Source organism: Gorilla gorilla, chromosome 19 (assembly GCF_029281585.2).
Source record: "Gorilla gorilla gorilla isolate KB3781 chromosome 19, NHGRI_mGorGor1-v2.1_pri, whole genome shotgun sequence".
Classification (NCBI taxonomy): domain Eukaryota; kingdom Metazoa; phylum Chordata; class Mammalia; order Primates; family Hominidae; genus Gorilla; species Gorilla gorilla.
The window spans coordinates 77,086,262-77,111,609 of record NC_073243.2 but is presented as its reverse complement, the minus strand read 5'-3'; the positions used below and the strand labels follow the sequence as shown (position 1 = coordinate 77,111,609).

Genomic DNA, 25,348 nt, shown 5'->3' with positions numbered 1-25,348 from the left:
TACAAAATTTACCATCTTAACTATTTTTAAGCATACAGTTCAATAGGGTTCAACATGACCTTGTTTGCAACCAGTCTCCAGAACTGTTTTCCTTTTATAAAATGAAACTCTGGACCTGTTAAGGAATAACTCCCCAGACCCCAATTCCCCCGTTCCCTTATTACTACTATGCTACTTTCTTCCTCTATGAATTTGACTCTCAGGTATCTCATATATGTGGAATCATGTAGTATTTGTCTTTTTGTGACTGGCTTATTTCAGTTAGCATAAGTCTGTGTCTGTTTTTACTCAGTCACTTTAAGGACTAACATCTTCTCTTGCTGTTATTGAGGGAAAAGAAATGTCAAGTCTTTGGTCTTGCATTCCCAGCCTTCACTGTGGCATTCCCAGCACTCCCAGCCCCTAACCTCCCAGTGTTTTTCTGTGTGGCCCGCGCTCTAGCTAGTCCACTGTGTTCTTAGCTCCACGCTTTTGCCTACGATGCTCTCTCTTCATTCCTTTCTTTTCTTCTCCTTATCATGCTTCTCCCATCCCGTCGCAGTGCCTGGGTCACATGTGCTCCTTCTTTGAAATTATCACCAGCCTTTCACCAGCCTTTCTGGATCCCAGTGAAACTGCCCTTTTATGGATCATTATATAGCTTAAGTGTTAAACTACGTACTACTACTATGGTTTTTCATTTTATCTGACATTGCTCATCAAGTCTTACTTTCTCTCTAAAGATCTTTATTTTCTTTGCTTCCCCAACTAGATTGTGACTTAGCATTATGGGCTATATTTTTTTTTATGGTGTTGCTTAGTAGAGTATTTGGTGTAGAGCAGGCCTTTAAGTATTTTCTAGAAGAAAAGAACTCTTCTTACCTTTAGAGGTTTAGGTCATTTGGAAGCCTCCACAAAAACCAGTTTGTCAGCCGGGTGCGGTGGCTCATGCCTATAATCCCAGCACTTTAGGAGGCCAAGACGGGTGTTTCACCTGAGGTCAGGAGTTCGAGACCAGCCTGGTCAACATGGCAAAATCCTGTCTCTACTAAAAACACAAAAATTAGCTGGGTGTAGTGGCAGGCGCCTGTAATCCCAGCTACTCGGGAGGCTAAGGCAGGAGAATCACTTGAACTCGGGAGGCGGAGTTTGCAGTGAGCTGAGATCACGCACTGCACTCCAGCCTGGGTGACAGAGCGAGACTCCAACTCAGGAAAAAAAAAAAAAACCAGTTTGTTAATTCCATCAATTTCTGTATTTTTCTCCCAACCCGTTAGAGAGTTCCAGTGAATCCGAGTGTGAGTCTGATGAGGACAGCACCTGTTCTAGCAGCTCAGACTCTGAAGTTTTTGATGTTATTGCAGAAATCAAACGCAAAAAGGCCCACCCTGACCGACTTCATGATGAACTTTGGTACAACGATCCAGGCCAGGTGCGTGTTTTTATGCCCTTGCTGTGAAGGTTGCAAACCCAGACATAACGGTTATTGCTCTGGGCTCAGAAGATACATGTTGCCTAGTATTGAAACTGAATTTTACTCTCAGGGTTTTGTCCTTCAGAGCTATTTCTTTTCAGCTTCAGTTTATTTCCAAAGCATAAGCACCAGAGCAGCTGTCCCTTGAATCATTTTTGATGATGTTTGTAAATTCCATGTTGGGGAGAGGAGTAATGGCCCTGCCTCATTAAATTGCAGTAGATGGAAGGAGACACATGGTAGGATGAGGAGAGAGAACTTGGTGGTCTTTTTAGAAGTAGTTCACCTGGAAGGTATCTTGCTGCAAAATAGTAAATAAGTCCTATAAGATTTCTTTTTTTTAGTTGGTAACAGTCACAAGTTCTCTTCCTTGTTAAGCATGTTGGAGCTAAAAACATAATAAGTGGACATAATTATTTTTATTTTTAATTACTGTCTTAATATGAAGTAATACATAATAAAATTAGCATTGTTAAAAAAGATTTGTGTCACACAGATATACATACAAAAATTATATCTTTAATGCATGTAAAGTTAGGAAGCTAAGGCATATCTATAAAAAGATAATTTAAAATTTATATTTTGTGAGTAAATTTATAACATTCTATATTAATTAAAATGCTTTTCTCCTGGTTCTTGTTAGATGACAGCTATCCATCTTTTTTTTATAGAACGTCTGGCAGAAATGTATTTTGTGTGTTCCTTTTACTCTCTTGGAATTGAGCAGAAATGTTTGCAGAACTGCCAATGCATTTTAAAACTTGGTTTTCTTTTTAAACAGCTTTGTTGAGTTATAATTTACATATGATACAATTGTACTTCAAATTTATCATCCAGCATTTTTTAGTATATTCATGGGGCTGCACAACTATCCCTACAATTGAATTTTAGAACATTTTTGTCCCCCTTAAAATAAACTGCCTCCATATATGGGTTTTTTTGTTTTTTTGTTTTTTTTTGAGACGTGGTCTCACACTGTTGACCCGGCTGGAGTGCACTGGCGCAATAATGGCTCACTGGAACCTTGACTTCCCAGGCCAAACCTGCTTCAGCCTCCCAAGTCTCTAGGACTATAGGGGCGTCCCACTATGCCTGGCTAGTTTTTTTTTTTTTTTTTTTTTTTGAGACAGAGTTTTGCTCTTATTGCCTAGGCTTGAGTGCAATGGCGTGATCTTGGCTTACCGCAACCTCTGCCTCCCGGGTTCAAGTGATTCTCCTGCCTCAGCCTCCTGAGTAGCTGGGATTATAGGCATGCGCCTCCACGCCTGGCCAATTTTGTATTTTTAGTAGAGATAGGGTTTCTCCATGTTGATCAGGCTGGTCTCGAACTCCCGACCTCAGGTGATCCACCTGGCTCAGCCTGGCAAAGTGCTGGGATTACAGGCGTGAGCCACTGCGCCTGGCCTGCCTAGCTAGTTTTAAAAAATTATTTGTAGAGATGAGGTCTCGCTATGTTGCCCAGGCTGGTCTCAAACTCCTAGGCTCAAGCAGTCCTCCTGCCTCAGCCTCCCAAAGTGTTGGGATTACGGGCATGAGCCACTGCGCCTGGCCCTCTGGTCTTTTTACTTGACTGTTGTTTCCTGTTTCACAAGAAGCCTCTACACTGATTTCCGTGGATACCTGTTTCTATCAGAAATTCAACAGTGCTTTGTAAACAGTCTTTCTAATGCTGCTTAGTGTTATTGGTTTTGTGTCCTCTGTATAGTTGAGCCTTGTGAAGGGCTGAATATGTAGGATCCCAGACCTTGGTAAAAGGCAAGCATGTAGGATGTCTCTGCTTCCCTGGAGATCCGTGAGCACTAAGTTAATTTTTTATATTTTTCATCACAACAAGTCATGACTGGCATTAAGAGTGTGTTATAACTTTTTTTTTGTCTTTTTTTTTTTGAGACGGAGTCTCAAAAAAACTCCTGCTCTGTTGCCCAGGCTGGAGTTGGAGTGCAGTGGTGTAATCTCAGCTCACTGTAACTTCCACCTCCCAGGTTCAAGCGATTCTCCTGCCTTAGCCTCCCCAGTGGCTGTGACTACAGGCTTGCACCACCACGCCCAGCTAATTTTTGTATTTTTAGTAGAGATGAGGTTTCACCCTGTTGGCTAGGCTGGTCTCGAACTCCTGACCTCAAGTGATCTGCCTGCCTCGGCCTCCCAAAGTGCTGGGATTACAGGCATGAGCTATTGCACCCGGCCTTGGGAGTGTGTTATAAGTTTTTTTTTTGTTTTGAGACGGGGTCTCGCTCTGTCGCCCAGGCTGGAGTGCAGTGGCACAATCTCAGCTCGCTGCAAGCTCTGCATACCTGGTTCAAGCAATTCTCCCTGCCTCAGCCTCATGAGTAGCTGGGATTACAGGCGCCCACCAGCACGCCCAGTTAATTTTTGTATTTTTTAGTAGAGATGGGGTTTTGCCATGTTGGCCAGGCTGGTCTCGAACTCTTGACCTCAGGTGATCCGTCCGCCTCAGCCTCCCAAAGTGCTGGGATTACAGGCGTGTGCCACTGCGCACAGCTGTGTTATAACTTTTGATGACATCCTGTTACATCTCTTATTTGCCAGCTGTTACTTTAGATAATATCTTAACATAATATTTCTTTTTGGTAGCGATATTATTCCTCTGCTGTACCACCTGGATCTTTAGATTTCCCAAGAGGCTAAAGAAAGGTATAGCTTTTTACTTTAATACTTTTTTTTTCAAAAAGTCTTATTGACTTTTATATTTTAATTGGACATAATGAGTTATAAATCTCAATAACTTTAAAGAAATATGTGTGTGTATATATGTATATGTATATTTTTTCTTTTAAGGCTAGTCAAGTGAAGAAGCAGTGGGAGTGGAGAAGAAACGAAGAAATCTGTAACTGGCTGTGATCAATTACTTGTAAAAACCATTACACTCTGACCAGCCTATATTTTTAAATTATTACAAAAAAAGGGAAATGGAAATTCATTTTCCCTATCTGAGCTCTGGTCTTGTTTTTGATTCAGTATTACCATCTATACCAGAGGAACTCATGAACCTGGCTTGTGAGGCCCTTCAGATTTTGATCTTAGTTCTGCTTCTTTTGATCTTCTCCCCCACATAAATGGTCCATTTTATTTAGATGGGTCTTGTGGCCCAGAGCATGATGTGGACTTTCTGCCTTCTCTCCTTTTCTCATGCGTGCTGGTGCCTCTTGTGGAGCAGCCATTTTGTTTTCTTGTCCATCTCATCTGTTTGACGCCCCAGCATTACCTACTTTTGAGTGATTTTTTTTTCTTTTAAATTATGAAGCACATCATATATATGTTGTTCTCCTGTCTAGAACAGATATTCATTGAGCACACGGACCCGGTGCTCTTTATCATCCCCATGCTTGGCACTCATCCGTTCCAGAGGTTTTGAAGAATTGCTTGCCTATGGAGCCTTGTGGGCGGAGTTCGTGGCACTAAAACAAATTCAGGGAAAGAGATGTAATCTAACCTGAGCAGTGTGGGAAGTTTTTCTGGCTTTAGTAGCATTTTCTTCTCTCTGCTAGTGAGGTACCTTACAGTTTCTCTTTTTGAAACATTGAATCCGCAGGTCACCTTCAAAACACTCTATGTGTTCCTCCAGGATATAAAATTTGCTTTTGTGAAAGAGTCATTTTTCTTGAGATAAGAAATAGGGAAACAAAAGTGTCCTGGGAATTGGTAGAAGAAGATGGGGGCAAACAGTGTGCTGACATTGATATTTTCTGCTTGGCTGCACAAATAACTCAGGAATGCAGTGTCGTCACATGGTTTCCCTTTATCAGACAATATAGACAGTTTGCAGCTTTATTGGTTTTGGAACATCCGTTTAATCTTCTAACCGTGACAGCCTCTCAGAGTTTCAGCGCTCATGACATTAAAACCCACACATTTTCGGAGGCATCACTGTGCATGGTGTGGATTTTTCCCTCCAATAAAAACGAATTACATTGTGTTTCTGACAGATGAATGATGGACCACTCTGCAAATGCAGCGCAAAGGCAAGACGCACAGGAATTAGGCACAGCATTTATCCTGGAGAAGAGGTAACTGGTTTGGGTTATTATGTTTGTAAATGCCGAGAAGCCAGAAGTAGACAGATGTTGTTGCTGTTCTTTCCCCCATAAATGAAATAATACCATTAAAATTCTCTTCATATTCCCTAATAGTCTCTGTTACTGATAATTGCAGAGGAAAGCACTTGGGTTTTGGGGGCGCAGTGGGGAATGTTCTCAAGGAAACTTTAACAAAAGTTTTAGTCGTTTTATTATTTAAAATAGGCATGGTGTGTTTGATATGTGTTTCCCATTTTAAGTATTCTTCAGCTGTACATATTATAGTTTTATGTTTCATCATAAGTGGCTATGAATGGCCCTGGAGCGACGCTCTTAGTAAAGTGCTTTGAAGTGCATGTCTTCTCTCTCTGTTAGTCTGTCCTTTCCACCAAACTGAATATATATTGACTATTTTACCTGCGTCTCCGCCCTTGGTTTATCAGGGACCCTCTAAATAAGTTTAACTGAATAGGTAGAACACTTTTACATTGCAGAGTCATCTATAACTATCCCTTTCAATTATTGTCCCTCATTTGTTCCCTTTATCTTTTATTTTTATAAGCTATTTTTATTAATCACAAGCTCCTCACTTTATAATTCAGCACATTATATTTAAACATAGTATACGTAAAACCTTAATTTCTATTTAAAACTTGTTTGAGGGCTCAACAATAATGGGAATAAAGACTATGAGATGGTGCCTGATAATTTGAGATACTTGCATCACTTCTGCTCATTTGTCTTTGAAAGTTGGCAAGTGTAGCGAGGAATTGTGGGACAAGGTGGCATCTTGTGAGCGTTTGTGCACATGCCTCAGGTTGGGAGCTCTGAGATGTTGACGAGGGACCAACACCTGTGACAGGAAAAGAGCAGAGGTGGGAACTATTCACCTGTGATGTGGGTCTGATCAGGCCTGGCTTGTCAGAATTTTTGTGTGTTGTGCTGGAATGGCTGTCATACCCCCACCTCTCTCAGTCCCCAGAGCAAAGTACCCCAGGAAGGGCACAACCTTGGGAGAGGGGGCTCTGCAGCTGAGGTTGACCCTGAAGGAGTCAATAGCTACAGGCTGTGTGCTGACTACACAGTGCACATTTGGACAGCAGGCCCTTCCTTGAAGGGAGACTAGATGGGCAGTGGTGCCAGCTAGGGACCTGTAGGCAGGAAAGGCAGGTGACAGTTTGGTCTCCTGGAGGAATGGTCCCATTTTGGGGGCTCAGCATGAGTCATTGTATCTGGCTAGTTGGATGTTTGGCAGTGGAAGTTAGCTTAATTATATAGCTTAGCCTTGATAAGTGGGGTCCATGCTGTTGGGCTCATGTGAAGCCTCCTCTCTGCTACTGTGGTCACTTCATTCATGTGCCCCTCCTGTTGCTCTGGGGTGGCTAAGGACAGAGGGCGGCTGACACCAACTGCCCCAGTCATTTTGTCTGCTTGGTACCTTGGTACCTCTTCCATGGTGGCTGCTGTCTGATGGACCTCCATGTGTGAGATAGAGCTCGTCATGCTCCCTTCCATTTGTCCACCTTCAAGTCTCTACCCCAAGACCTTCTCATCCATCATCTTCCAATCTTTTTTCTTCTAGGCCCCTGACCAGCAAGCATGGTCACTTGCTTCTGATCAGGAGTCCATCTATATTCTAACTTCAGGCCACTTCTCTTTCCACACAAAGTGGATGACCAGGTACACTGCCTGAAACTCCACCCACTGGGAGAGATTTCCCCACAGCGCTATCTCTCAGAGCCATCCCAGAGTGAGGCTGTAGTGCCGTCTGTTTTCGGCTCACCCACTCTTGCCAACTGACCCATTTGTAAACCAAGCTTGGGCTTTTTCCTCTGCTTTCATCCATACATCCTTAGTCATCAGCTGAGGGAGGGGAGCTGGTGCAACAGTGGTGGAGCTGTGGGGATCCGGGCCATCTGCCCAGGCAGCTTGTTTGTGCTCTTGGCTCCTGGGTATGCTTGACTCTGGCAGTACCACTCCTGCCTTATGATGGATTGTTGCTGATGCTGTATTGCCTGGTGGGATTGACAGAATTTAGCCTATGATGGGTGGTTCTGGCCACATGGGTATCTGGTATCTCTTGGCCAGGCCTTACATATCTATCAGGGCCCAGTAGCACATCTGGAGTATTTTTTCAAAGGCACATAATTCTTCACTATAGATGGCAGGTCTTGCTCCAGAACGTCAGGGACCAGCATTGTGATTCTCCCAATGTGGCCTGCAACGGATTCCTTTTGGCAACTTTTCCCACCAACATTATAGGATCTGCCGAAACATATGGCCCCAGCAGCAGGGCTGCTTGTACTCTAGCCTGGAACAGCTGAGGCCGTTTCTCACATGGGCTGTCCTCAGTGTGGGCAGCTGTTGATGCTGTTTGCGCCACTCTGTAAGCAGGTTGGAACAGTGTTTCTAAATGTGCATTCTTTTGCCTCCTGAGCCTGAAAAGGCCCACTAGGTGTTGTGCTTTCTTCATTGTAGGAGGTGGAAGATACAATAATTGTCTTTTACTTTGGAGGGGATGTCTTGGCATTCCCCAGACCACTGGACTCCTAAAAATTGTGTGGCTGCGGCAGGCCCCTGAATCTTTGTAGGGTTTATCTCACATCCACTGCGGTGCATGCATTTTACCAAGGTCTCTAGCCTGATCATCATAATGTCAGAGGTGTAATGGAGCAGTGTGAGGTTCTGCCTCATGCCCCGACCGTCGGGAGCTCTTTGGTATTATGAGTGGGTGGGAGCACTGGGGCAAAACTATAACTATAAATGTCTGTGAACCATTCTGATCCTCATTTCTGATTGGGATAGAAAATAACCCATTCACCAAATCAGTTGCCATGTACTTTATATCTGCTCTAGCTAAACTACAACACCTGGCCCGGCAGCTACAGTCAGAGCTCCTGCTTGGTTGAGTTTGTGGTAGTTTGCAGTCATCCTTCAGGTCTTCAGGGGCCAGACAGGTGAATTAATCGGAGATAGGACCGGTACCATCTCTCCTATATCCTTCAGATCCTTAAGGGTGGCACTGACCTCTTCCATCCCCGCAGTGCAATATTGGTTTTGATGCCTGGGTTGACGGGGCTGGTGGTAATTTCGTTTCTGCTTGGCTTTCCCATTAGGATAGCTCTTATTCCACATGTCAAGGACCCAGTGTCGAGTAGCACGTTGGGTCTGCCAAGAATGTCAATTCTAGTGGTACATTCAAGGACCAGGGAAAGGACCACTGGGTAGATCTGTGATTCAGTAGACCCACTGTGAGTCAGACCTTGACCAAGATCCATTTATTACCTTGGCCTCATATTCTCTACTCTAACTGGGGCACCACAGTGATGTATCCAGTCTCCAAGTATCAATGATGATTCAGATACTGCATCTAACATGGCTTGAACTGTCTGCTATTCCTCTTTTCCCAGTGTACAGCTCCCCAGGTAAATGGCCATAAGCCCCTTTAGGGAATGACAGGGCTGTTATTTTGTTACAGGATCCTTCCTCCTGGGATCTGGCCACCTCTTCAGTCGGTGGATTTCAGTCCAAAAAACATGATCACGTCTGGAACTGGGCAAGGAATAGTGTGACTATTTATTGGAATGACCTGCCTTCAGTGTCTTGGTTATCCATTCTTGGTTTCTTATGTTCGTACAACCTAAGTAGTACTCTTATTGGTTACCCACTTATTTTGTACCGAAGGACACCATGTTCTATTAACTATTTCCATGACTCTTTGTGGGTCAGACCCCCTTGGCTGCCACTTTGGCCTGGCTTCCAGCACTTAGTCCTATCACCTGGCATCTCTTGTTTCAGGATTCTGTCATCCCTATTACTGCTGGCGAGCTCTGCTCTCTGACCACTTTTGTAGTCAGCCCTGGCCTGCAGAGGAGGCTACCACTGATCTTCCTGATGATGTTTGTGCTCCTGTCACCTGCACATTTGTTTTGGTGTGTCCTCTGGGGCTTCCCATGCAACATGATTATTTGGCATATTTTCCAGCTGTAGATACTTTATCCATTCTAACTTCCTTGAGTCCTTGAATTCCTTCCTCCACTGTCTACCACGGCAATTCTGGTATTTCAGCTTTGCTCAGCGTGGGCCGTTGCTTCTTCATGCTTTTAGGAGCCATGCTAGTAGGGAGTTCTCAACATACCCTGGTGGTGTTGTATTCTGAGTGCTCCCAAGTCAATCTACTCTTCCCTAAACAATTTTATGTTCTGGCCCTGTTGATCAAGCGCTCTCATCATCAGGTCCTCTGCAGACATCTCTGGCTGTTGCCACATGCTAGTTAGTTCCTGCAATTCTTTTGAAATATAATCTGTTTCCTTCCAGCACCTCCCCAGGTGGGGCCCTGAAATGACCCCAATTATAGGTATTGGCCAGGAGGGGAGACTGGTTGAGGGGTGTGTGAAGGGGGATAGTGTTGCCTTGCAGGTTCTTCCATTGTCTTCTGGCACAAGTGAGTGGTTGCTCTTAATTGGGAGGGATGTGCCATGTCTGCAGTCAGATGATTTAGAGGAATCTGGGGAGTCAAAACATAAATGTCCCCTTTTCAGGTTTCCTGGGCCCTGACTGTGGCTAATTTTCTTTGAGTCTTGGCCACTCTCACAGGTAAGCCTTAGGCTTGGTCCTGCCTTGCTGTGACCTCCCACTGTAGGTAGTGAGAGTTTCTTCTGGCTTTCACATCTGGTTTCTAATTGTCTTTTCTCCTCCTCTGCTATTATACTTCTGTAGTGTAGTGGTTCTCTAAGTGAAGGCTCCCAACTGAGACTCATACAAGCTTCACCTGGGAACTTGTTAGAAAGGCAGATTCTCAGCCCATCCCAGCCACTGAATCAGAAACTGGGAGTGGGGAACAAGCAGTCTGAGATTTAACCAGCCCTCCAGGTGATTTCTGGGCAAACTAAGGTTTGGGGACTATGGTGGAGCATCACTGGTGCTTAGCGACAGCCATCCATCCCTGAAGGATCATAGCCATTGTTCTTATAGCTACCATTTTCTCCACAGTCTTAAACACCTGGGTGTTTGGCTTGCTTCCAGTGTACAGCTTCTAATTCACCATCTTTAAAGTTTAGTTGCCCTGCCATCTGGTGCCAGGGGCTGTCTGTGTTCCACTTACCACCAGTGATGGCGTCTTCATTGCTTGTTGGGAGGTGATTGAGCTTCAAAACACCATCTTATTTGCTGTTTTATTGGGTCACTCCTAGTACCAACAGCCTCATCTAGGGTTCTCTAGAAGCGGATGCTAAGATGGAGTTTTGGGTGCATGATGTTTATTAGGAATCAACACCTGTGAAAGGAAGAGGGTGGAAGCAGGATTGGACAGAAGGATTGGCTGAACTGTGAGTGAGGCCCACCAAAGCTGCATTCAGCCTGGGGGTGATCTGTGGAATGCATATTGCCCGTTTGAGTTGGGCTGAAATGGCTGGGCCTTTATACCTCTGCCTTGCTCAGTACCTGATGTGGACCGTGCCTGAGGTCAGAGGACGGAGATCTGCAGTGGAGAGAGATCCTGAAGGAGCTTATAGCTGGAAGCTCCCTGCTGTCTGTGCCCTCCACAGCCAGGCAGCAAGTCCCTCCTTGAACTTGGGTCTGCGTGGCACAGCCCCATGTCTATCACAGGTGCACCCAATGATGCCATCACAACTGATGCTGTCACAGCACACTTCTTGTGCTGGCTTTGTTTGCCTTTTCCCGTCTTTTTTTTTTGATACAGAGTTTTGTCTTGTTGCCTGGGCTGGAGTGAAATGGTGTGATTTCGGCTCACCGCAATCTCCACCTCCCGGGTTCAAGTGATTCTCCTGCCTCAGCCTCCCAAGTAGCTGGGATTGCAGGCATGCATCACCACGCCTGGCTAATTTTGTATTTTTAGTAGAGATGGGGTTTCTCCATGTTGGTCAGGCTGGTCTTGAACTCCCGACCTCAGGCGATCTGCCCACCTTGGCCTCCCAAAGTGCTGGGATTACAGGCATGAGCCACCGTGCCTGGCCAGCCTTTTCCCGTCTTAAGATCCATGCATATACTGTTCCACCACCTCTCATGCTTTCTTCATTTCTGACCTTTTCGATTTTTACTCAGCATATTTATTCCTTCTAGCTTTTTAAATTTCCTATTAACACTCACTGCTGTTAGTTCTCAGATTAATTTCCCCAGTTTTTTTTTTCAGTTTATTCATAAGTATAACCAAAGGTCAGTTATTGTGTTATTTTACAAGTAAAAGGAAGATGGTCATAGGATTCTAGATCTAGAAAGATCCTTAAATCTTGTAGTCTGAACCCCCTCTGGAGTATACTGTAAGTGGCATATTGTGGCTGTAAGATTAAGGGTAGCCATAACTTCATTCAGGTGTCTCACAGGGCTGATACTCCATGTCAGCAGTGTTGTCCGTGTCAGACTGTGTCAGCAGTCTACAACCTAGCCTGGAGATTTCCAGGAGACAAGGCCACCTAGTCACAGATGCAGCTTTCATAAGTCTTAAAACAAAGTTTCCCCTTACAAGAATAGTTTAAACTCCTTTTAGAAAAGAGACACCTGGTAACTGACCTGGACTGAATACAGGTATAAGCAAAGGAGAAGGATCCTCCAAACTTGAGAATGGTCTCCGGATGAAGACCCTCCTGGTGACTTGGTCATCTAAGTCCCTGGCTATATCTGGCTTGCGTCTGCTGTCCGTCTTGTAAGAGAATAAGCAGAATAAACTGCTTGAGCATCGGTTGGTGACTAAGACTTATCTTTGAGGAGAATCAGATGGAAAGGGAGAAGTCCCTCCTGAAAGAGCTGGTTAATTAGGTCCACTCAAAACACCCCAGCCACCACCACGACAGCTGGGGATGGTGATGGGATTTGCATAAGCAGGTGAGTAATGGCACTCATTTCTATGAGAGACTCATGAGAGAGTGAATGGGAGCTATCTCTGATCCAGCTATTGGGTGAGCCCTATGGACTGTTCCACAGTAGGACTGGCAGTTTTTATTCTGCTTTCTGGCCAATTGCTACCTTCTGTGTGCACTTTGTACCTCTGTTATGGAAATTGCCACCAGGCACATGCCAAAATTATTCTTAAGATCCTTCCAGGCCCATAGTAAGGGGGGACAGGCTCCCAAGTGGAGGAGGACTGTCTGGATGTCAGGGATGCCCTTGGCTTCAAGAGCTGACTGCCGGCTGGCGTGTCTCCAGCCCTTGCTGTGCCAGAGGAGCACCTCGGCCTGAAGGATCCTGGGATTGTGACACCATAGGCCAGGAAGTCTTAGGTCAGGTTTATCTGCAGAAAGCCTCTCTGTTGTTGTCTGCCAGTGGGGGAATTAGAAGATGATCCCCTGCAAGTCTGTACAATCACTGAAGGGCACATTATCCTCTCTGCACTCCTGATGGGACTGCGCAGCTTCTCCAGGGATGTGCTCTACCCTCAGATGCCTGCTGGGTGCCACGTACCCCAGTCACATGGGCTCAGCTCAGAGTCGCATCACTTGGCCTGGCTGATCCGTAGGCCTTCAAGCTGTGGAATGATGATCCCGAGTGCACAGGGTTACCATTGGTTGCACTACAGGCATTACCAGTCACCACCTGGGTCATGGTTAGGACAGTGGCTGTCACCTCCACAACCTGCTGAGATGAGGAGGCATGCCTCAGACACCATGGAAGTCTGCAAAGAGGTTCACCCTTTGTCAAGGACAGAAATTTAGAGCCTTCTCAAAGACCTGATGCAGGGACTCAGTGAGAAAGTTGTCACTGGCTGTACTGTGTGTATCACACAGGAACTGGACTGTAACTCACAGACTGAAAAATGTAACAGTCGGTAGCTATCTCCAAAGATGGTAAGATCTCTCATGACTTCAACACCCAGTCAAGGTTATCCAGGGAGCACAACTTGATGGGGCTGTGGGCATAGAGCAGGCAGCCAGCCATAAGCTGTCCCTGTCCTCTGCTGCAGTGGCTGTTTATGGCTTGGAGAATAGCACACCTCAGCATGAACGTCCCCATCAGGGGCTGAAAGTAGCTGGTGTAAAGTTCAGGAAGGAACATTTAAGCATGTTTCAGTGGGTTTATGCAGCTGCCACCTCCATGGGACTGGGGCACCGCTGGGAGAGCCCTGTATAGGCCACCTTGCAGCCAGATGTTTATGGTTTTCTTTTTGTTTTTGTTTTGAGACAAGGTTTCCCTCTGTCACCCAGGCTGGAGTGCAGTTGTGCAATCTTGGCTCACTGCAACTTCTGCCTCCTGGGCTCAAGTGATCTCCTGCCTCAACCTCCTGAGTAGCTGGGACCACAGGCATGCACCACCACACCAGGCTAATTTTTGTAAAGACAGGGTTTTGCCTTCTTGCCCAGGCTGGTCTTGAACTCCTGGGCTTAAGCAATCCTCCCACCTTGGCCTCCTAAAGTGCTATGATTACAGGTATGAACCACTGTGCCTGGCCCTACTTTACAGTTGTTTTTAAGGTGAGTCCCATCACAGGCCAAACGAGCTCTCTTGGTCTCCGAAGTTAATCAGGCTTTGTGGGCCCTTGCCATGCTGGAAAATGCCAAGACACAACCTCCCAACCAAGTGTTTCCAGCTGCATGCAGCTCACACCTCTCCCGGCCCCAACTTGGCACCTTGTAGCCAGAGGTTCAGACACCTGGCATCGCTCTCCTTGGCCTCCCCAGGCCCATCACCCACAGGACAAGACCCTGTCCAGCTGTCTGCAACAAGGGCAGAGCTACTTCTACTGGCAGCTGCAATAAAGGGGACTCCCAAATGGGCCCATCTCTGGCAAGCCTCATGAGTTCCTTCAGACCCTCCTTACAACTGACGTGGCCTGCTCACCCACCGACCCAGATGGAAGAACACCAAGTCTTCATCAAGGCCACCTATGTGTACTAGCAGTCCAGTGGGTGTCCCCCTGGTACCCTCATGGATGAGAATTGCTCATTTACCAAGTTCATGGTATTTTGGAGGCCCCAAAACCTCAGACATTTGCAGCCTTGTTGGTCATCCTTGCTTCACCAGCACCTGAGGAAGCGGCTGAGAGCTGGAGACTGGCCAGCCCTTTTTTATTGGTCTAGGTATGGCAAAGCCAATACTGTTCTTTCCTACCAGTCTGTGAAGGAACAGACATAAAACCTCTTTTGTTAGATGTGAATCTAGGAAATACAATATATTTTTAAGTAAAAGTACTCTTGCTTTACTTGTAAACTGATTTTCGTTTTTTTCCCCTCAGGCCATCAAGCCCTGTCGTCCTATGACCAACAATGCTGGCAGACTTTTCCACTACCGGATCACAGTCTCCCCGCCTACGAACTTTTTAGTAAGTTTCTAAAGAATCACATGCATATCGTTTAAAATGTAGATAGAGTAAAATGTGAATAGGCTAAAGTTATTGATTCTGTTCTCAAATGTTCTTACTTTGAAAAATATTTTATTTTTATGTTGAGAAATTGGCCTTTTTCACGATGACGTTTCTTTCAGCTTCCTCTTCACTATACTGCTATATCTTTTTTTCATTAAATATTGTTGGCATCACTTAATAGCCAAATTCATAATAGCCAACAATGTTGGAGCTATGGAGTGGGAAGAAAATATAGAACACCTCCACATTTCTTGAAAATTAGTGAATGGTGGCCGGGCGTGGTGGCTCACGCCTGTAATACCAGCACTTTGGGAGGCCGAGGTGGGCGGATCACAGGTCAGGAGATCGAGACCGTCCTGGCTAACACGGTGAAACCCCGTCTCTACTAAAAATACAAAAAATTAGCCAGGCGTGGTGGCGGGTGCCACGGTGAAACTCCGTCTCTACTAAAAATACAAAAAATTAGCCGGGCATGGTGGCGGGCACCTGTAGTCCCAGCTACTCGGGAGGCTGAGGCAGGAGAATGGCATGAACCCAGGAGGCAGAGCCGAGATCGCACCACTTTACTCCAGCCTGGGCGACAGTGTGAGACTGTCTCGAAAAAAAAAATATTTTTTGAAGAAATGCCAAACTGTTTCCAAAGTGGCTGTACCATTTTTGCTCATTATTTTTTTCTTTTTTCAGAGGTGAGATCTCACTTTGTTGCCCAGGCTGAATTTGAACTCCGGTCTCAAGTGATCCTCTTGCCTCACCCTCCCAAGTAGCTGGGATTACAGGCATGTGCCACTGTGCCTGGCTTTCTTTTCCTTTTATTTAATTTAGACCATCTTTGTGAAGTTTTTCAAATATAAATTAACAATAATATTGGCAAAACAAATAATAGATATTTCGATATTCTTTTGCTCCCCCTCTTTCCAAGTTGTTCTTAATAGATAATGTTTAAACGAATGAAATCTAATATCTGTGTTAGAAATATGTCTTATAGGTCATCAGTCTTAATAATTACTGCCATGTTTAGCATTTAAGGTTAAAAATGGCTGGGCCTGGTGGCTCATGCTTGTAATCCCAGCACTTTGGGAGGCTGAGGCGAGTGGATCACCTGAAGTCAGGAGTTTGAGACCAGCCTAGTAGGGATGGTGAAACCCCATCTCTACTAAAATACAAAAATTAGCCTGGCATAGTGGTGCACGCCTGTAATCCCAGCAGCTACTTAGGAGGCTGAGGCATGATAATTGTTGGAAGCTGGGAGGCAGTCTGTAGTGAGCCAAGATCATGCCACTGCACTCCAGCCTGGGGAAGAGAGTGAGACTTCATCTCAAACACACACACACACACGCACACGCACGCACACACACACACACACACACACACACACACACAAAATGTTGGGTTATAAGAATGGCATAAGGAATAGAGGCCTTCATGCTTAGATTGATATATGTATTATTTAGTTACAAATCCAATTTTCAGGGAATTAAGGCCTTGGAACTTGTGTGGGAATTGATTTGTTGCAGTGTTTGGTTGGTTGACTTCTTGGAGAGGCTGGGAATAGAGCTATGAGGGGTTGACCTTCTGGCACCCAGAGGCCTTTGAGAGACTTCTAGGCTGTTGCTAGTCTCCACTTTATGATGCTGAGTCTTTTTCCACTTTGCATTTGAGTCAGCTGTGTTATTAACTTGCTCCTGTTAGGACTTCTGTTAGTTCAGAAACATAGTTCATTAAGAACAGAACTGGTAGTATTGTGAGATTAAATAAACAAGTTCCCAGAAAATGAAGCTTAATATAGCCTTTTGTTTATTAATGAACCCATAATATTACATCATTCATTGTCTAAGTACATAAATATACTTACTATCTGAAGCCAGATAATTTCATGTAAAATTAAACTTTGTATAAAGTTGTCCCTGGTGTCTGAAAGGAAGTCCTTATGTTCTGTTGGTTACTTTGTGTCCTGATGGATTTATGCATATGCAACTCATGTCATTTATTTAATTTGGGGTTCGTGTTTCTGTTTGCTTTTAGACTGACAGGCCAACTGTTATAGAATACGATGATCACGAGTATATCTTTGAAGGATTTTCTATGTTTGCACATGCCCCCCTGACCAATGTAAGTATGTGCCAGGTGGCTGCTTTTCTCTTTCCTTGTACCTCCTTCATCCCTTCTTTCCAAAAGTCAAAACATTTCCTGTCATCTGCCTCCTAAGAAACATTTCCTCTGCATCCCTCTGTATTGTAAATGAGCTGCAGGAAGTCTGCAGCAGTGCATCAGGTGGCATTGTGACATCTGTGCTAATGAGTCACGGGTTCGGTCTGCATTAAATGGTGTAAGTAAACATGTGTCAGAGTAACATTTTGAGAGTGTGAAAGATTGGAAAAGGAGGATAAACTGTGGAGTAATGTGTTAAAGCTATTTTGGGTTGGTTGTCCTTCAAAAGAAACTTTTAAGGAGAAGCCATTGTTTAGTCTCTGAGCAAAAGAAACAGAGCTTATTCAGAACGTTTGGAGCCTGAATTCGTGAAATACATTTTCTGCTTTTGAATCCCAGGAATATGTCTTCAAGAGACTTTGACATATGGATTCATGATATTTTTATACAGGTATTAAGTCTGCTTTGTTGGTAATTGGTTCAAATGGAAGTTCCTGATCCATGAGTCAAAATCTTTCCATCTCCATGCTCACAGTCCCAGGAATTGTCTTTCTTACTTCATATTGCAGTTGGATGTAGAGTGAATTGGCTGGCAGTGGCACAGGAACAGATGTGTGGCAGTGTACTTGACCCAGTACAGATGCTGTTGTAGAACTTACTGAATTGTAGCTATTGTATATCCACATCAAATAGAATGTTCTTTAACCTCTTCTGGTTTGGTTATGTGAAATTACATCTGCAATTTGAAAAATTATTTTAGTACTGTTTACTTCGCAGATGAAATTCTGTTCCATTGGAGAGTACAGTTAAGACTCAAATCTTTGCCTTACCTTAGCCCTTTTTGTCATTCTTTTTTTCTATGTAAGTAGATATGATTCCATACAGCGATGCTAATTTAAGACAAATTGTTTTCCTAATGACATTTTCTTTATTTCACAGTATTTTTTATCCTAGAGAATTTTCTTTGAGACGATGATTACATTGTAATGTAAAAATAAAATCATTTCATAATATGTATTACGTTTTTCTTCGGGGGGACCATCTGTTCACTAATGTAGAAAAGCAATAATATGGGCTGGGTGTGGTGGCTCACGCCTGTAATCCCAGCACTTTGGGAGGTCGAGGTAGGCAGATCACTTGAGGTCAGGAGTTCAAGACCAGCTTGGCCAACATGGCGAAACCCCGTCTCTACTAAAAATACAAAATTAGCTGGGCGTGGTGGTGTGCGTCTGTAAACCCAGCTACTTGAGAGGTTGAGGCACAAGAATCATTTGAACCTGGGAGGCAGAAGTTTCAGTGAGCCGAGATCATGCTGCTGCACTCCAGCCTGGGCAGAAGAGTGAAACTATGTCTCAAATAAATAAATAAATATAGAAAAGCAATAGTATTAGGCCATTCTTAAATAATCTTTATGGAAAGGTACTAAGAGGTTTCTGAATTTTCATGATTTCTTTGCTTTTTTTTTTTCAAGTGTCACAAACTTTGAAACCCTTTGTTACACCAAATCTCATAGCCTTAGAGTTGATTAATCTCCACCCCCTACCATCTACTGCCTGTCTCTTTTTTCCCCACAGAGGGCTTATAAATACACAGAATTTAGTTAGCATGCAAATACTTAAAACTATTCTTCATCTTATTTCTTGATTCCCTAGAAGTAATATAGATCTTATTTTGACTTTTAGGATCACCTTAAACAAAGAAGGATAGCAGTGTGGCTTTAGAGAGACCAGGGTTTAAAATTAGTGATAGCTCTGTGATTTGACATTTCAATCTTTATAAGCTTTGGCTTTCTCATCTGTAGGATTAGGGTATTAGTGGGAACAACCTCATTGTCTTTTGTGAAAAATAAATAAGATGGCACATGAAAAGTGTTTACCATGGTGTTTGGCACATAATAAATACTGGCACCTCTCTCTTTGGAAAGGATTTCAGACAGAGCTAGGTTTGAATCTTTCTTCAAATCCTTTTTTTTTTTTTTTAACCTTGGACAAGTGAATTCTTTGAACTTCATTAATGATAGCAATGTTTGAGGTTTTAGTGAGAATTGGACATAATTTTTTTAAAATGTGGACTTTTAAAAAAATAGTAGTTTTAGCTTTGCAGCGAAAGTGAGTAGAAAACATCATTTTTTTTTTTTTTGCTCTTTCAGCCATTTCTTTTTATTTACAGTTTGTGTTCAATGCAAATCAATTCCATAAGAAGTTACTATGAATCAAAGCGTAAATACACAAACACAATATACAATCCAAAATAGATGTACAGCATTCTGGAATAAAGCAAAAGAGTGTTCATTCACACACACAGTAGCTTCAGAACTGTTCGATCTGTTTGTTCCCATGTAGTTTTCTAAAGATGGAAAAAAAGGACTTTGGTCATCAAGACTACTGTGGCCATATTAGATTACTGGCACATCTAAGCATCAGTGTGTGACCACGCGAACAAAGGACTTCGGGGAGTGTCTATTTTTAAAAAGGTTTCTGTGTGTCGAGGCAGTTGTAAAAGATTTACTGCAGAATCAAGCCCACTTTTAGGCTTAGGACCAGGTTCTAACTATCTAAAAATATTGACTGATAACAAAAAGTGTTCCAAATGTGGCTATTCTGATCCATAGTTGTTTTTTAAAGAAAAAAAATGTATATACAGAAAGAGTATAAAAGTTTGTGAATTTAATGCAAATTAGCTTCCAGTCTTCACTTCCCAAATACTGGATTTATAGTTTTGACTCCTTTACATTTTTGCCTTCTTAATTTCAAGATTTGCAATTTTGCCTTCAAAACAGATCATTTTTTTAAATTGTAAAAAGTATTCAACATATGCAGAAATAAAAAGCATTTTGATGGCTGGGCGCGGGGGCTCAAGCCTGTAATCCCAGCACTTTGGGAGGCCGAGGCAGGCGGATCACCTGAGGTCAGGAGTTCGAAACCAGCCTGGGCAACATGGTGAAACCCTGTCTCTACTAAAATTACAAAAATTAGCCGGGCATGGTGGCAGGTGCCTGTAATCCCAGCTACTTGGGAGGCTGAGGCAGGAGAATCGCTTGAGCCCAGGAGGCAAATGGTACACTGATCTGAGATCGCACCACTGCACTCCGGCCTGGGCGACAAAGTGAGACTGTCTAAAAAATAATAATAATAAAAAGCATTTTGAAATTAGTCATGGTCAATGCAGTTCTACTCTTTGGAATCCGTTTAGCTAAATGAATGTAGTGCTCTTGTTGAATGGAAATAGGTGATAGGAAATGCCTACCATTTGACTCAATATGGATAATCAAGAGTTGCTCAGGATGCTTGGATCTGGGGGTAGATTCTCATTCATCATTGCCCTGGCACATGTCAATTACTACATAAAAGGTCAAATGCAATGTCAAATCCAAAGCCTCAGGAGGAAAGTGAGTTCAGTTCCCAAGAGAACAGCAATAGCTCAACAATGTAAAACTTCATCTAGAGTATATTGGCATTAAATTAGTGCTGTCGAAACAATATGTTGAGGAATTACAGTAACACCTGGAAGTTCCTTCTCATGTACATATAAATAGAATCATGGAAGCTTTTTATATTACCTGTTTTATGGCCTTATAGAATTAATGAACCAAATGAAAACTGAATTTCCATTCCACAATCACATCCTTTATTTCTATTCTTATTTTCAAGGTAGTATTAAGTGTCCATATTTCTCAAGCCACATTCAAGGAAATCATGTCTTAACTATTTTGGATGTTGCCTCTCCTTCATCTTGTACATGAAACTCCAGCAGATTTAATATTGGCATCCATCATCTAGTCAAACCTCTCACATGTTCTTCAAATCAATCAAATTTGGGATTCTCAATATTTTCTGTGTCAATAAAAGGTGTGGAATTAGTAGATTCGATGAAGACCTGTTTTTCCTTGCCGCATTGGACTTCCAGAAGCCATTTGGATTGGGTTTAGAAGATGGGGAAGTTTAGAAGACGTTTCTTGGCCTGAGTCTCTTAAGAGTAGAGATGCAGAAGAGAAAGTGAGACCACGAAGAGACTGGCTGTTGACTGCAGGGCACCACCAGCCGCCTTGGTGGTGGCATTAGTTGGATTTGGGGCAAACCCAGAGTTGGAAGTACTCTGGGAGGAGTTACTTGAAGTTCCAGTTGTTGTTTCACTGGAATAAATCTGCGTGGGTAGGAGCAGTGCCAGCAGCAGCAGCCCCAGCCCAAGCCTGGCCACTATTGCTCTGCCCATGTCCCCTCCGTCGGTGCGCGGCGCGTCTAGCAGGATGCTGGGTGCTTGGAGAACCGCTGGCTCTGGGCGGGCGCAGGCAAGGTCAGAAAACACCATTTTTAAAAACATCCCCGAGCACAGGGTTTGGCCTGAGAGGCCACTGATGCTAAATTAGTCACAGTCCTTACTGTCATTATAAAACAAAAGGACAGAAAAAATTCCTGGCTTCAGCATATATTTTATGTAAATGTTCAAGTTCTCGGTGAGAACTTTATTCTATGACAAACCCTATTATTTATATTAGAGATGTTGATAAAAATGGAGTTTTAAGCTGACTGTTGTGCAGTTCATAGGAATTAGATCCATCAAAGGCCTCTTGAATTTGAAATAGCCTCCTAAGGAAAAGAATTGTTAAATTGCTTTACCAATCTGATTCCTTTTCTTGCTAGAGAGAGAATGTCAGTAAGCATGTCATGCAAAAGATGGTAATGACAGAATCTCCACCAAATCTAGTTTTATAAGTTCTCTTAAGGTCTTGAATTGAAGTGGATTGAAAGCCTTGTTGGCTGAGTATAGAGCATTCTGGGAGAATTTTACCTTTTTATGTAGTACATTTGTTATTATAATACCTGATGTTAAGAGCTCTGACAACTTATCTGAAGTTTTAAAGATATGTGTATTTGCCAGGTGCAGTGGCTCACACCTGTAATCCTGGCACTAAGGCAAGGGAATCGCTTGAGGCCAGGAGTTCAAGACGGCCTGGGCAACTTAGGAGGACCTCATCTCTACAAAAAAATAAAAATATTAGCTGGGCGTGGTAATGCCTGTCTGTAGTCCCAGCTACTCTGGAAGCTAACGCGGGAGGATAACTTCAGCCCAGGAATTTGAAGCTGCAGTGAGCTGATTGCCCCACTGAACTCCAGCTTGGTTGACAGAGCTAGACCCTGTCTCTTAAAAAAAAAAAAAAAAGAAAAGGGCCAGGTGCAGTGGCTTACACCTGTAATCCCAGCACTTTGGGAGGCTGAGGTGGGCAGATCACCTGAGGTCAGGAGTTTGAGACCAGCCTGGCCAACATAGTGAAACCCTGTCTCTACCCAAAATACACAAATTAGCTGGGTGTGGTGGCAGGCACCTGTAATCCCAGCTACTCGGGAGGCTGAGGCAGGAGAACTGCTTGAACCCAGGAGGTGGAGTTTGCAGTGAGTCAAGATCGCGTCACCGCACTCCAGCCTGGGCGACAAGAGCGAAACTCCGCGTCAAAAAAAGAAAAAGGAAAAGAAAAAAAATGTAAGGTATATGTATGAGTTACACTGTATTTTGTCGTATTCTCAAAAGCACAGGAGAACCCCTGGATCATTTCCCTCCCACTTTAGTTGGCTTCCCGTTTGCAGTGGACTCGCTGACCCCTGGATTTGGTCAATCAGTATGTGGAAGTAGTAGAGTTAGAAGATGGAGGTTTGGAGAGTTTTTTAGTTTTTTGAGTTTTTTGCTAGGGTGAGATAGGAGTATAAGTCAGCATAGGATGTTCTTTTAAGCATTCAAACATGATGGTAGTCATTTATATTATTTGATGGCATTTGTTGGGAGGTATTTTGGTGATCTTTGAAGTTACACAGTTTCTTGGTTGACCATTGTGTAGCAAAATAACAAGCTCTTCTTGATACTTGAGAGAGATTACAGTTTGAATAGATGAGGAGATCCTGCCTTTCCAAATTTGTGTGTCTGAGAAGGGCTCTGGTGGTATGGATGGAAGCCCAAGGGAAAATAAAGTATATACAAAGAGAAGAGGTCAGAGAAGGAATTCCAAGAAGTGATTTTACTTAAAATGAAATGGAGAAAGGACTGTACATGCATAAGTCATCTAGCAGAGTGCTTTTTCCTATGATAGCAAGGAAGAAAGTTTGCACATTTGCTTTCCGCCTATCTCTTGAGAATTCCCAACAGCTCTGGTTGTTTTCTCTCCTATTTACTCTCTGAGTAGTTAATTTCCACCCATGCATATTCTGATCCCCACCAGATCAATATTAATAGCTGTGACATGTACCTCTGTATTAATACTCCACTCTCACATTTTAGATTGCCTTTTGAAATGAACCTCCTCGATGTTTCCTCAGATACTTTACCCTCAACCTGTGTGAAACTAGACTCGTCATCTTCCCTGCATATTGAATTTGAGGTACTAAGGGGACACCCTCCTGAATTAAGTGACCTAGTTGGTCACTTATGCCAGAAACCCAGAAATGATCCTCGATTCTTTCTTCACTCTTCCTCCCACATCAGAATGGTCACTGTATATTTCAGTAATATCTCCTGTGTTTAAAATTTTTCTCTTCCTTTCCAGTCTTCCCTTCATTTGGCTCCTGGACTATTGCATTAGACTTCAGTCTGGTCTTCTTTGTTCCCTTACAAGTCATTCCCACACTGTTTCCACAGTGTCTCATCTGAAATGTAAATGATGATAATCTGTAACTTAAAGTACTTGAATGATTTCTCGTTGCCATATAGCCATAAGCCCTGACCTTAACATGGTTTGTAAGGGCTACATAATAGAGTTCATATTTTCTTCTCTAGATCATCTGGCATCTCTCTCTCTCCACGCACTTCTCTCTGAACTGTGAAATTACTACTTCTTTCCTCAGCTCCCTTTCCTCCATTTTTCTAGAAGCTAAACACCTGCTCTGCCTCAACTTTTTCTGGATGACCTGGAAAATTCCTCCCCATCTTTTTATTTATTTATTTTTTTTTTGTGATGGAGTTTTGCTCTTTTGCCCAGGCTGGAGTGAAGTGGCATGATCTTGGTTCACTGCAACCTCCAACTCCCGGGTTCAAGTGATTCTTCTGCCTCAGCCTCCCAAGTAGCTGGGATTATAGACGCCACCACGCCCAGCTAATTTTTGTATTTTTAGTAGAGACGGGGTTTCACCATGTTGGCCAGGCTGTTCTTGAACTCCTGAACTCAGTTGATCGACGCCGCCCAGCCTCCCAAAGTGCTAGGATTACAGGCGTAAGCCACCGTGCCCGGCCCCTCCTCATCTTTGAAGACAACTCATATGTTACCTCCTCTTTGGTTCTTTTGTACTTTATACTTTTTTTGTTGCTTGTTTGTTTTTTAATTGAACTTAGAAGTTACATTGCATTGTATTCTGTTTGTATTTGCTTACATGCCTTTCTTCTTACACATCTTTACCTCTTAAGATAGGACCCGTAGCTTATTTTAGAGTACCTATGAACCTAATATAGTTGTTAGCAAAGAATAGGTATTTTAAAAATACATCGAATCATGCAAAATTTTGTAACTCTTAAATATTTTAAATGATTATAAGAACAAAGTAGAACTTAAAAATGATAATGGCTATTATTAATTTCACTCAAATTAACCACTATTCTTTAGAATAAAAAGGAAAAGCCCCCAAGAACTAAACTTTGTATCTGAGAAAAGGATTTCCAGTAGATGGCATTATAAGACTATTTTTCTGTTTTTCTTACCATCCCTTTCACTGATAGAATTAAAATTTGTTTCTTTCTGATTGCTGTGGTTTATGAAAATGATTACATCTGTATAAAATCATCTTATGGACAGATTAAGCAGCCAGAAAAACTCAGTTAACGCATCTCTGGGACTTCTGGGTCTGTTATTTTCCCCAGCTAGCCAGCCAATTCTCTGCAGTAATCTCCCTCCCTTTTTCATTCTTTAATTCATTCAAAAATATATTTACGGAAAACCTGTTATGTGTAGGCAGTAGGCAATTGTCTGATGATACATTGGTAAAATAAGATAGATGTGGATTTATTTTATGCTGAGCCTTCCTTCATTTTCACATGTATCTTGAGTATTAGAACAGGTAATGAGAGGGGTATACTCTAGTGGCTAAGAGCTGGAGTCTAGAGGAAGACTTCGCAGTTCACCAAGCTACATGTTATCTTAGGCATGGTACCTGATGACTCTTCTGCCTTAGCTTCCTGCACTGTTCAGTGGACATGGTAGCCAAACCCATGTTATAGGGATGTTGTGATGGTTACATGAATGAATATTGTGAAGCATTTGGGACACTGCCTGGCTCAAAAAATGTTAGCTATTATTATTTTTATTATCATTTGTTATTATTATATTTATTACTACAATTGCCTTTGCTCAAGAGCCAGATGGGCAGCATGAATTGGGTGTTTTCAGTGACCTATGAATCCATAATTGATGGGTTATCACCC

General features: G+C 43.1%; 1 protein-coding gene across 15 annotated transcripts in view; it reads left to right on the top strand.

Moving 5' to 3' along the window:
- The window catches only part of DROSHA (drosha ribonuclease III), a 135,427-nt gene that overhangs the window by 22,157 nt on the left and 87,922 nt on the right, over positions 1-25,348 (top strand). For all 15 annotated transcript variants that reach the window (XM_019013345.4, XM_055367592.2, XM_019013348.4 and 12 more), the window contains 4 exons: positions 1,257-1,411; positions 5,401-5,481; positions 14,675-14,761; positions 16,826-16,912. In XM_019013345.4, the coding sequence (XP_018868890.3) occupies positions 1,257-1,411; positions 5,401-5,481; positions 14,675-14,761; positions 16,826-16,912 (410 nt within the window). The remainder of the gene's footprint in view (positions 1-1,256; positions 1,412-5,400; positions 5,482-14,674; positions 14,762-16,825; positions 16,913-25,348) is intronic.